This window comes from Aplidium turbinatum, chromosome 13 (genome assembly GCF_918807975.1).
Source record: "Aplidium turbinatum chromosome 13, kaAplTurb1.1, whole genome shotgun sequence".
Taxonomy (NCBI): domain Eukaryota; kingdom Metazoa; phylum Chordata; class Ascidiacea; order Aplousobranchia; family Polyclinidae; genus Aplidium; species Aplidium turbinatum.
Genome location: NC_137484.1, coordinates 19148968 through 19162345, shown reverse-complemented (window position 1 = coordinate 19162345; position 13378 = coordinate 19148968). Strand labels below are relative to the sequence as shown.

Genomic DNA, 13378 nt, shown 5'->3' with positions numbered 1-13378 from the left:
GCTTCAGGTTCGATTGTCTTTGTTGCAGCATATTTTCGATGCTTACCTCACTAGGTAGTGAAGTAAGATCTGTCAGTACATTTTTAGAGAAAGGTGGATTGTCTGAATATATGCTTATGGCAACATTTTGTGGAGAAAGCCAGCTTTTTGCATGATCCAGATAGTAGCGCCATACTACAGTCACGAGTGTGGAATCAATTTGCTTCAAAAGCTTGCAGGAGATCTTTTTGGAACAAAGTCAGGAAAGGAGCATCCAGGGCAAAAGGATTGAGATGGATCATAATAAAAGACGGAACATAAACAGAAGCAATGTACGAAACTAAACGTGACAATTTGCTCTTCTCAGCAGACGTTAGATCAAATGGGCTGAAAAGCAGCATTCTAAGGTACCCATTTGCCGTTGTCACCCAACGTGATTGACTTATCTGTTCTTGCTTGTAGGAAAGCAAATGCTTCAAGTTGGCTGGAACATCCATAAACAGTTGACAAGCTAAAACCAACAGACACATTTGGTCACTTCGAAAACTGTTGTCAGAAATTCTTGAGCGTTTTTGATCTGAAAACCATTCAATTTTGCTTCTGAGGTGGAGAGCAGCTATGGGTGTGATTTGGACATCAACGTTGTTCCTGGCGATGAGATTTTCTAAGTTACATTTTGTAATCCACTTAATTTTGTTGAGTAGTGCGCCTTCTTGCATTGCACCTGGACCCTTGCTTTTTCCTTCAACCTAAGCAATTACGTGAGACAAGTAAATTTCATTTACATGAAACATACATTCAAAAGAATGTATTTCATGTCCAATATTCTCGATGATGTAATCAGTCACTCGTTTATTAACACCACTTTTTTTGCCCGTGTTCAATCTCGCTGTATCACTCATGATCGAGTATACTTTGGAAAGATTTTCACCACATGCACCAATAATCGCATTAAAGACAGCTTCACTATTAACAGAAATTTTCTTGAGAAAAGACTTTACTCCGATAACTCTTTCCATAGTTTTGTTCTTTGCTCGATCATGCGTTTGATCCAAAAACACATAACGATCCATACCATTCACATTTCGACCATCATAATGAAGCTGCAGAAAATCGGAAGCAGAGGTGTCATCCTCACATTTTTCTAAACACAGCTTTCTTGTTTTCTCCCTACATCTATATACGGTAGTCGGTGAGGCAGCAATATCGTCACCAGCACATGCAAGCAACTGGTCAGATTGTTGGCGAATAGAAGTGTTTTGCCGGTCAGCTAACATACAGCTTAAAGAACTTACGGCAATTTTTCGTTTTTTTGTGTACATCTTGCCACCTGTTACTGCTTTCTTGGCGAAACCAGGATCAAGAATTAAGCCTTGTGTCTCATCTTCCGAAGACTCACTGCTGGAAACGGTTATATCAGGTGGAATCATATCTGTAGGTCTTCGCCTTAGCCTCTCCTGTGCTACCAGGCTGGAAGTTTCTGAGCTGGTTGAATAAGAGCAAGATGGTTCATCTTCACTTGGTAACTTTTGCTGGTAAGAACTCTGATGACTCAATTTATTTTTGAAGAAAACATCAAAAATATGAAAAAAACATTTTTTTGCAATTAACTTTTTTTCCGTTGCAGATAGGGTAGTAAAATGTATTAAGCGCAGATAGGAAGTTGGCCATTCCGAACAAGTTGACACCTTGCCCGTCTTCCTATCTCCTTCCATTACCGAGATACCACATATTTCCTGCAAATTTTCCCACGCTTCAAATTTTCAAACTTTGGGGGGGCCGCGCACCCTCTAAAAGTCGTCCGATCGAAAAAATATTTTGGATCAGCTATATGTGGACAAAATCCAATCTGATTAGACCCCAAGCATTTTCAATTTCAAAAATCGTGAAAAAATGAAACATCCTAATAACCACTGTTTCACCTCAAAGGGAATCAATAGATTTGTTAGATTCTGCTACGAAAGCTTTGTGCAACGCATTGACGAGCATCGTTTTGAAAATGATGCTGGCTGTGAATGAGTAAAGAAAGGTATCGGAACCAGCTTATTGTTTTAATTAGGTTGGCGGAAAACGCAATGGCGTTATATTATTATTATTATTGTAACTGTCTCCGCCGCCAGTGTAGCCAAATCGTTTGGCATCCGCTGGCTTCGATCAGTCTTTCAACAAGGTAATTTGATAGGATCTCCATTCTGTTTTGTCCTTTGCGATGTTTTGCAATCGATGGAGATGTGGTGTGCTGAGCAGGGATCCCAGGCCAGCTTTTCTGATGTCAGATCTCAGCAGTTGTAATAAATTGGTACGGTGACGTCCGGTTCGGCCTTGGTACTTTTTGCTGCCAATTATTGCAAATTCAAGGGCTTTCTGGGGAGGTGAGTCCTGGTGAAGTCTCAGAATGTGTCCAAACATGTTCCATCTCATGGTGGAGATCTTGCAAGACAATGGTTCACTGTTGCATATTTTGTAGAGATTTTTGTTCGAGATAAGACTGTTTGGCCAAGTATGACCAGTTATGACACGTAAATGTCTTCGATGACAGGCATCCAATCTTTCAAGGCTTCCTTTGGTAACAGACCAGCTATTACAGTTGTAGATCATAATTGGGATGCAGTACGCGTTGTACAATCTTAGTCGCAACTGTAATGGGATTCTCGATCTCTTGCTCCATAGTTTCCAGTGTGATCTGAAAGCGACATTGCCTAAATTGCAGCGGGATTTGACATCGGCAGTGCTGCACAACAATGATCCCAAAAGTTTGTGTGTACGCCATTTTTCGTTTCCTCGAATCGGTAGGCTATCAGCATCAGTTTCATTTGTGTCTGCAAGAAATATGTGGGTGAATTCAGTTTTAGTCTCATTCATGAAAAGATTGTAGTTTTTCAGGTTCTTTGTTGCAATAGATTGTAGCATATCAAGTGGCTGTCTTTCCTCATCCAGAAACTCAACATCGTCTGCATACTCCATTTTCAAAGGCATGCATGTGTCAGATATAGGGGGGTTTGGTCTGGAGGACTGCTCTCGCACTGAGCTCAATGCTGCAGATAGGTAGCAGGTGAAGAGTATTGGGGAGAGGCTGTCTCCTTGAGGGGAACCGATGGTAGTCTCAAAGTTTGCGGACATTTCGTTGTTAATGCGCACATACAGTTTCGTGCCAGCTAGCAGGGTGCGGGTTAGTCCCAGTTCATCTTCATCACAGCCAGCTTGGTCTAAAATTTGAAGGATTTTTTTGCGTTTGATGGTGTCAAAGGCTTTGGACATATCTATTCCCATTTTGTGGAAGTCCCATTTTCTAGCCATTACCACTGAAACGAGCATACGTTGTGCCCAGACAATGTCAGCACAGCTTCTGCCACGTTTGAAACCGCTTTGGAAGGGTCCAGTGAAGCTGTCAATTTTGTCTCTAATCCGATGCAAAATGATGATGGAGAGGATTTTTCTGATGCTATTGAGGAGCACAATGGGTCGAAGATTAGCTGGTGGTCCTTTTGGTTTCTTGGGTTTTGGTATAGCAATTAGTATGCCTTCGCCGATGGTGTATACTGGTTTGTGTTGTTTGAAAGATTCATTAATAGTCTGTGATATTAAACCGGAGGTTATGTCTTTGGAGAATTTAAAGAGTTCGTTGTTGACGTTATCAGGGCCAGCAGCACGACGGTTTTTCAAAGAAGAAATTGCTGCAGACACTTCCTCAGTGGTTATTGGTGTTTGCAAGGGTCTTGCTTCTCCGGTGAATGGTTGTATTGGTTCATCATCTGAATCTGTAAATTGTTGCTGAAACCATTTTCTTACAATCTCTACTTTGCTTTTGTCTGAGAGCACAAAACTGCCATTGACATCTTGAATCATGATGGGGGTAGGAGGCTTTCTCGCTTTAAGTAGTTTTGCTGCTTGAAACATTTTACTGCTGTCTTCAGATGCGGATATTTCTTCTGCCAAAGAGTTGGCTTTCTCTATTGCAACCTCCTTTAATCTTTTGGATATGCTGTGTAGGATGTTTGTACGTTTCTTTCGGAGGTTAGAGCGTTCCATGTTGTTTGTGCTTTGATAAATTTGTAGCCTTAAAGCTTTTTGCTGTTTGGACAGATCTGCTACTTGTTGATCAAACGTATGTTGTGGTGGGTTGCTTCTGGTGATGCCGGCAGCTTTTATGGCTGAAACTTTCATGCAGTCAAGTGGATGGTTTATAGTTGTGTTTGGATCATCGTTGCGGTCTAATTCGCTCAACATATTCTTCAGAATTTTCCTATATGATTGCTGGGTCTTTCGATCATCTTTCAGACGATGGATGTTGATTCTCTGTTGCTTGGATTTCTTTGGATGGCGTTTGTGAATTAAATGAATTTTATCAATTCTTAGTTTCGTGGAAACAAGCTTGTGGTCAGAGTTTAGGTCCGTGCCTGCAAAAGACCTTGCGTTTTGTAGTAGAGGGCGTGCTTTCTGTTGACAGATGACGTAGTCAATTTGGTTGTAAATAGGCTTACTTAACTTGGGGTTGTTTGGATCTTTGATAAATCCCGTCCAGGTAGTGCGGTGTCTGCTTGGGTGTTGAAAGGCAGTGTTGCTGGCAAAGTAACCATTGGCAGAAAGAAAATCCATGAGTGCATTGCCGTTCAGATTGCGTTGGCCAGTGCCGTAACTGCCCAGGCATGCGTTTAGGCCCGTGTCAATGTCATCTTGGGTAAGCTTTCCGAGTTTGGAGTTCATGTCGCCACATATAAAAGTAAGCCAGTTAGCGGGGGTGGTGCTAGCAGTGTGAAGTTCTGCATAGAAATTTTCAAGATTTTCTGGTGTTTCTGCTGCTCTTTCAGAGGTTGGTCCATAGGCGTTGATCAGCCGCATTTTTGTTAGACTACCATTTCGAGTTGGAATAGCGAGGTCCATAGTTGCAATTCTGTCGCTAACGTACTTATAGTTCACAACATGGTTGATCAGTCTTTGGCCAATAATAAATCCCAAGCCATAATGAACTGATTTGTTTTGTTGCAGCAGGACAAGTTTGTGCCCTGTTTGTAGGTTGACTTCTTGGTGGTCCTTGATTTTGGTTTCTTGAATGCATAAGAGGTCAATATTGTAGCTTTGGCAGTCTTTGCCCAGAGTTTGCTTTTTGGTTTCAGCATTAAGGCCTCGTACATTCCATGTGCCGATGGTGATTTCCCATGGTATAGTGCTGGGCCTTGAAGGTGCTTGTTGAAAGTTAGACATCTTTCCGAAGGTGGGCCGAGGGTTTATCCTTTTACCACCCACTCGGTGTTTATGCGGCTGTCAGCCCGCAAGCCTAGACGATGATTAGCTTCCTGAAAAATCAGTACTGACAGGGTGAACCGCGAGAAGGTTATCGTCTTTTCCCACCCGTTATATAGTGAAAAGATTAAACAAGCAGCAAGCGACATTATGTTTGAAGATCTGTTGTTGTCTCAGCGGATGACGCTATGTTTAATAAAACTTGGGTCTTGTTTTGCTTCATGCAGGTCATTCCAATGGTGAGGCAGTTTGTTTTGGAAAAGTTGGGAAGGAAATTTGTCGAGCCTCCTCCGTTTGATCTTGCGAAGTCTTACGCCGACTCCAACAAGACTATCCCTCTGGTATTTGTGCTCTCCCCCGGTGCCGACCCTATGGCAGGTAGGCGACAACACTGACGTCATATTTTGTTCATGTGCTTTGTACGTGGATACTTCCTTCAAGTCCAAAATTCAAATATTCTAGATCGGTAGACCACCGATGCGTTAACGCTGGGCTATATTTGAATTCCACTGAAGTATTCTGCATGGAAGTTAAAAATACTTTGTTTGGTGCAATTGCAGCCTGAGTATTTGGATTTTCATTTTCTGGTCTTGTGATTGGCTTCAGGTTGTCTGAGACAAGCCTCGATCGTTGCTAATGTATTGAGTTTCCGACCAACCACTTTATATATTTTCATCTCCATGGTTCTTTGCTGCAAACACAGCCTACAGTGTTCTGTTACTTACAAACCTTTCACAATGATAACTTTTTACTTTTGAGGGTTTAAAGTGTAATTTTATTTTTTATTGATCTTTATTTTACCAGCCCTGTTGACATTTGCTGCGGACAAAGGCTTTGAAAGAAACAAGTTCAACGCAATATCACTGGGACAGGGCCAGGGACCGATAGCGGCCCAAATGATCGACGCAGCCATGAAGGACGGCACGTGGGTGGCGCTTCAGAACTGCCACCTAGCTGTGTCGTGGATGCCAGCCATGGAGAAGCTATGCGAGGAGTTCAACCCGGACATGATCCACAACGACTTTCGCTTGTGGCTGACGAGTTATCCTTCCGACAAAGTAGGTGTCTGTTGTTTAAGCAAGGATGATGTGTTGATTTATACAGCCAGCCCTCCACCAAAAAAAACTATCAATAGTCCTTTTATGCAATGTGTGTTTTATGGTTTTGATCATGGCTACTATAAATTTATAATGTTAAGGTTGGTAGACATTTTTTAAATATTATTACGTTGAAGATTGAGACTTTATATCTTAGCTTTGATTTTTGTTAAGATTTTTCGACACAAATAAACTGCTGTGAATCCTCATCATGCGAAGCTGGAAAAGAAAGTTATAGGAAAAAAACCTAAGAGGTGTGAAATAAACCTTAAAATTCCCATCTCGCATCTGGCGAACTTTTCAAAGCAGCTTATGATTTTTTTTCTATTAAAATTGTCGACATCAACTGAGCTGACCATCACAGAACATTCAACATGTTACAGTTCCCGGTCACAGTGCTACAGAACAGCGTGAAGATGACGAACGAACCCCCTACAGGACTCCGTATGAACGTCTTGCAATCCTACCTCAGCGACCCCATATCAAACCCAGATTTCTTTTCCGGTTGCGGAATAAAATCTCCGGTATGTTTTGTTTGACCTGTCTTGCAAAATTTGCAAAAACCAAAGGATTTGTTCGAAAATGATCTCAATGTTGATCATACTGATAGAAGTTAATTTAGCGAAGAAACAATAAGCTCGACATGAAAAATAGTTTGGGCAATGTTGCTGATGTGAATTTAATTCTACAGTAGAACCCCGCAAAGCGGAACGGAGTCGGTTTGTGCAGCGGCAGCGTCAAAACAATTCAATTCGCTTCCAGGTGTTTGAAAAGCTTCTGTTTGGACTGTGCTTCTTCCACGCGCTTGTGCAAGAAAGGAGAAAATTTGGACCTCTCGGATGGAACATTCCGTACGGATTTAACGAATCGGATCTGAGAATCAGCGTCCGACAACTCCAGGTATGTCCATTGTCCAGTGTTCGCATCTACTTGTTTTCAACTGTATTCTTTCTTGAGTATTCCAAAAACATAAGCGTGATAGTTCCTAGCACAAAGATGTCTGGACGTCCCAGGAAAACATAGGCTGAGAACATAAAAGATGACAGGAAGCGGTGGCAGATGACCAACACTAAACCGCTGGATCGTGATGAGTGGAAGCTGAGGACCCGCCTTGCCAGACCCCTTCCTGCCCCGACATCTGGGAAATGGGGTGGTAAAAACAGGAAGAAGTCTCATTATCTAAAATCTTAGGTGTAGCTATAAACTAAACAACACACTAGAAATACGTGTCTATAGCTGTCGATTCTTGCTACACACGACCTGGGGGTGGCTTCAGCAAGCAGGGTAGTGGTAGGGGACGGTTTCAACAAAACACAATGATATGAAGGTCCACAATAATCCAAACTTGCAAATACACCATGAATTTACAGCAAGTTACTTTTCTATGTTTTAGGAGCGAGCGATTGCCCCTCTCTGGATCCGCCACTGCCGAGAAACAATATTATTTTTGTTCTTAACCAAAAAATTCCTTTCAGATCTTTATAAACGAGTACGATGACGTCCCCTTCACCGCCATCACCTACCTCACGGGGGAGTGCAATTACGGGGGGAGAGTCACTGACGACTGGGATCGTCGGCTGCTCAGAACTGTGTTGAAAGACCTCTATTGTCCTCCGCTGGTCTATGAGAACAAGTATAAAATGTCATCCAGTGGAAACTACTTCGTGCCATCGTCCATGCCTCACGACGAATACATTGAGTTTATAAAGGTACAGTAGAATTCATTGTCGTTTAATTCGTCAGTTCGCTTTATTCGTCACATTTTTATCGGTTCCGGCAGAAGTTGCTATAGTTTTGATTTGCTTACATAGTTTGTCACTTTTTTTCAGTCCCCTTGATGTGACGAATTCTATTGTATATTCTAATGTATAATTTACATATATTTTGTAAGATAGACTACTTTTGTGTAGTAGGCTACCGTTCCGCGGTATGTTCAACACTTGTTGTTTCGGAATCGTATGACATTTTACACTAATCTAACCTACATAGCACAGTATGACGGTTGTGATAGCCTTTCCAGATATCGTCATGTAATTCTTCAACAACATGGTATGGTTCAACAACACCTTGGGTTGGGATCTCGTGCGCGATGGTATTTGCGGTTTTTGATGATGTCATTGAATTGTTTTAGAGATTTCCAGTGACCCAGCAACCGGAAGTGTTTGGAATGCACGAGAACGTGGACATTTCTAAGGAGCTGCAGGAGACGAGGGAAATATTTGACTCTGTCCTCCTCACCTTAGGATCGCAAGTAAGAGACGCCCGTCTCGTTAGCTCAGTATCCGTATCGGACTTGGTGAACAAAGATACCTTGAGATCAAGCGGTGCTTGTTCGGCTCTGAGAGTGTGAACAGCTCACTTCAATGACCGATCTACTTTCTGCAGCATCTACTGAATGGGATAATTTACAGACAACACCTCGACCATTGAAAACTTCACCCTGCCAATCTGCGTCACCGGTAGTGGTTTTACAGCCTAGACAAGTATGCGAAACTGTCAAGAACAACCGATCAGAGATTGTCTCAAGTCTGAGGATAAAATTTCTTTTTCTCCACTTAGAGATAAATTTTAGGTAACGGTGCCACGTATTTCAAATAGGAATAAAAAAAACTTGAAGCTTTTTATTTGAAAGCGTTAAAAATAACAAAAGCACCAATAAGAAACTCAGCCTACTCGGAAGTATTAAAAAAGTCATTAATAAACTTATTGAAGTCAAAATGGAGAAAAGTGCTCTGCGTCTAAAAAACGATTTAAGATGACAATACGCGTGGAAGAATATAGAAATGTGACTGTAAATATTTTCTCCATCGTGATAATTTAGCCCAGGCCACAAATTGAGATATCGTTACTTCAAATGGGTTTTCGTTCTAGTTCGTATTAAAAGCTTTTCTGTACAAAAGCTTAAACCGTGTATAAATGAAGCGGTTTTGAGGGCTCTGTGGGGTTCATCGTTCACCATTTTCATTATCTCAGTCTTCCGGCGGAAGTGCAGGCAAGACCGATGACGCAATGAACGAAATAGCTGCCGACATTCTGAATAAGCTTCCCAAAGACTTTGACCTCGAAGTGGCCTTGCAGACCTACCCGGTCACCTACGGCGAGAGTATGAACACTGTGCTAGTGCAGGAAATGGAAAGGTTTAACAAGTGGGTTTTAGAGTTTAAACAACAAACACTAACAGAGTAAACAAACAACACTTTAACTAACTTTAACTCTACTAGTATCCCAAACAGGGTTAAACTCTCAAAGAAGTTTTGTCAGCCCGAGGATAGACTCTCACAATCAATGTTGATCTGACAGCCGAGGTGCTTGTATGGCACGTCAGGTGACGATTCACCAATCAACGTGTTTTCGATTGTTAGCTTGCTTCGCGTGATTCGAACAACGCTGGTCAACTTGCGGAAGGCGATTCGCGGCCTCGTGGTGATGAATGCCGAACTGGAGAACCTGGCTGGAAGTCTCTTGATAGGGAAAGTACCTGCGCTATGGATGAAGAAATCGTATCCGAACCTGAAACCGCTCGGAAGTTACGTCAACAATTTCTTGGCAAGGCTCAAGTTCCTTCAGGTTAGGATATGAGACACATGCTGAATATCTGGATCAAACGATTGTCACAGACTATTCAGCTGACATCGTAAATGCAAAGATAAGCAGGGATATGGATGATTTAGTTAAATCAACTCCTTTTTACATTGCTGCAACGTAAAACCAAGCAGTATACAATGACGTTTTTGCATTTTGTGATGTAAAAAGGTCAACTGTGTTGGTTGGGAAAAGACAAATAATTGTGTCACCTGAGATGTTTGTTAATTGACCAGTCTGGTTGTCATCACAGACATGGTTCGAGATGGACAAACCGGATGTGTTCTGGATATCCGGTTTCTTCTTCACGCAAGCTTTCCTGACCGGAGCCCGTCAGAACTACGCACGAAAGTACACGATCCCCATCGATAAGTTGGACTTCGAGTTTGAGGTCCTGTCCGCTGACGAGACGGACAAAGGTCCACCCGAAGACGGGGTCTACGTGCATGGCCTGTATCTCGACGGGGCAAGATGGGACAGAACAAGGTGATGTTCGCATTACATTTTGTAGACTTCTACCGGTTGCAATCACCGTTTTTGAGATCACTCGTGGCTACAGTGTGGAGAGACTGCATGCTTTGTTCTCAAAACTGACTACCTCCAAGTGATGACTGCAAATTCATTTCTTAAAACGCATTTTTTATTTTATTTCTAGCGGCCTGTTGGCGGAACAGAAGCCAAAAGTGCTGTTTGACGTCGTTCCTATAATATGGCTCAAACCAAACAAGATCGAAAACATTAAACCAGGTGAGCTGCAACCAGCAGCATTTTAGCCCACACCTGACTGGGATCGTGTTTAAACATAAGCCTTGCTCGCGCGGTCATCTCACGTTACCGAGTGATGCGGCTTGAATGTCACGGTACCCGGTCATTCGTCGACAGGACGTTAGGTCGACAGAACGATTCATTTTAGGGTTAGTTAACTAACCTTAACCTAACCCAAATGTCCTGTCGACCAAACGACCGGCTACAGAATGTCACACCGTTAACTGCCCAATCGGTTCGAAAAAATCACATTGTGAATATCATGTTCACTCATCCATATCACCCAGGTGCGGAGTACAACTGTCCGGTTTACAAGACGAGTGAACGGAAAGGGACCCTGTCGACCACCGGCCACTCCACCAACTACGTCCTGGCCATCAAGCTCCCCTCTGACCGTCCAGAGTCTCACTGGATCAAGCGAGGGGCAGCCCTTCTTTGTGCGTTGGATGATTGACACAGTGGCCTTCGAACAGACTCCTCTGCAGGACGGTTCGTCGTATTATCGCAGCTAAATCCCATGCAGTAATGGTCTGCTACGTCTCTCCCTCTTATATTTCAATAGCAGTATACTCTCAGTGCATTATTTGTATTATTAAATTTCATCGTTATAAACTGTTTGAATAAAACATTTTGTTGACTTATGTTGCGCTAGTTCAAGAGTAAATTGCTCAGTTTATGTAGGCTCCGGTGAGCGCAACGAGTAATTCGTCTTCAAATTCACTTCATGACCTACCTGGTTCTAAAATTAAAACCGCAGTGGAAGGCTATCAAGTGAATTTCAAAACTTCCACAATCCGACACATAATGCACGGGCCAACAGTAAACTAACCAACCATTAAAATGGTATGAACAGTAGGGTGTTTCATTTTTTCACCATTTTTGAAATTTAAAATGCCTGGGGTCCTATCTGGTGGTATTTGGGGAAAAAATTTTACACTCCAAATTTTTTTCAATTATGACGTCATATTAAGGTGGTCCACAAGGTTTGAAATTTTTGGGCCTCAAAATCTCGAAATTTGGCCGTATCTCCGGAACCGCTCATCATAGATCGACAAAATTAGTATCAAAATGCGCAGAAGGGTCGGTTTCCTATACCTGATGTAGAGAACATTAAGGTCTATCTGCTTCAGAAAAAAAGTTATTTCAAAAAATCTGATTTTCGGTCTATTTTCTCCTGATTAACAGAGATCAGGTGATCAAGATGAAAGTTTTTCTGTATTTTTCTACTCTAGGAAGCTGTTATTGCGTAAGAATAGTTGGTGTTAAGGTTTCAGTACTGGGCTTGTCTAGTCTTGCTATCTGGTTAAGCAAAGCCCCGTCTTGCATTGCTCCGGGACTCTTCTTGGCGCCGTCCACAAAAGAAATGACATGAGAAAGATATATTTCGTTTATGTGGAACATGCATTAAAGGGTATGAATATCATGACCAACTTTATCATTAAAATAATTGACCAGTCGAGTATTGACTCCGGACTTTTTTCCTGTGTTGAGAGCAGTCGTATCAGCCATGACTGAATATACTTGGGATAGGTGAACTCTGCAAGCCTCGTGGATGATGGTGCCAAAAATCAGTTCTGCAGTGACCGACACACTTTTGGGAAAAGATTTAACAGCAAGCACACTTTCGTGCTTCATGCCATTATCATCAACAAGTTGGCTCAAGAAAACGTATCGATCTATTTTATCGACAACGCCCCCATCGTAACATAACTGCATGGCAGAAGCTGAGTTGAGAAGGTTCTCACTTTCCATCAGAGATTTTTCTCTCGTTTTTTGTCGTTGGCGGTATACTTAGGTGATGCAGCATTGCAGCATGGAAGGTGGTGCAGCATTGCAGCCACTTGATCTTTTCCAAGAACCGACCTCATAAGATCTGACTGCTGGCGTACCAAAGTCATCCTACGATCAACAAGTACATAGCTTCTATCATTTATTGAAAAAGAATGTACTTTCTTGTACACTTTTTCCTAACAGCTGGTTTCAGAGGCTCGTATTCCTTATCATGTTCCCAATTCATATCACCATCAGAGTCGCTTTCGCTACTGTGTAGACATCTAACTACTTCATTTCTCTTTCTCTGTTTCAAACATAGTAGTGCCGATGCTTTGGCAGATTGTATGCCAGAAGTGCTAGGTTTTTCTGTTTGCTAAGCACTGGAAGACCAGCTTTGTTCCACATGCCAGCTACATCTTTCAGCAGTTCATCTTTCAAATCTTTGAAATGGGGTATTTTCTTCAAAAACTTAGGATTAGCTTCGGCTACTTTCTTCCTCAAGTAAAAATAGTGACTGACTATATCTGAATTAAGGGGAAGCACATTTCTCCAATTCCTTGAAGTTTGGCATCGACTTTTACTAATACCTGACCTTAATGCCATAATGACACTTAATCTAAAGCAGGTGAGCACTGAGCAGCATACCTCTTCCTCAACGGTTACATTAACTTATAATAGTAATACCTTCAAATTACCATTTCATCTCTTGCAAAACGAACAAGGACTATTCTTACGCAATAGCAGCTTCTAAGGTGGAAAAATACAGCAAAACTTCTTATCTTGATCACCTGATCTCTGTTCATCAGGAGAAAATAGACCGAAAATCAGATTTTTTGAAGTAACTTTTTTTCTGAAGCACATAGACCTTAATATTCGCTACATCAGGTATAGAAAATCGACCCTTCTGCGCATTTTGATACTAGTTTTGTCGATCTATGATG

At 41.9% G+C, this 13378-nt stretch overlaps 1 protein-coding gene across 2 annotated transcripts in view; it reads left to right on the top strand.

The window, feature by feature from the left end:
* LOC145781578 (dynein axonemal heavy chain 12-like) overlaps positions 1-11305 on the top strand; it is a 59181-nt gene extending 47876 nt beyond the window's left edge. For both annotated transcript variants that reach the window (XM_082593250.1, XM_082593248.1), the window contains 11 exons: positions 5448-5598; positions 6025-6278; positions 6701-6841; positions 7080-7217; positions 7793-8026; positions 8449-8568; positions 9291-9463; positions 9680-9884; positions 10153-10385; positions 10555-10646; positions 10952-11305. In XM_082593250.1, coding sequence (XP_082449376.1) covers positions 5448-5598; positions 6025-6278; positions 6701-6841; positions 7080-7217; positions 7793-8026; positions 8449-8568; positions 9291-9463; positions 9680-9884; positions 10153-10385; positions 10555-10646; positions 10952-11118 — 1908 coding nt within the window. In that variant the 3' untranslated portion in view covers positions 11119-11305. The remainder of the gene's footprint in view (positions 1-5447; positions 5599-6024; positions 6279-6700; positions 6842-7079; positions 7218-7792; positions 8027-8448; positions 8569-9290; positions 9464-9679; positions 9885-10152; positions 10386-10554; positions 10647-10951) is intronic.
* The last annotated feature ends 2073 nt before the right edge of the window (positions 11306-13378 follow it).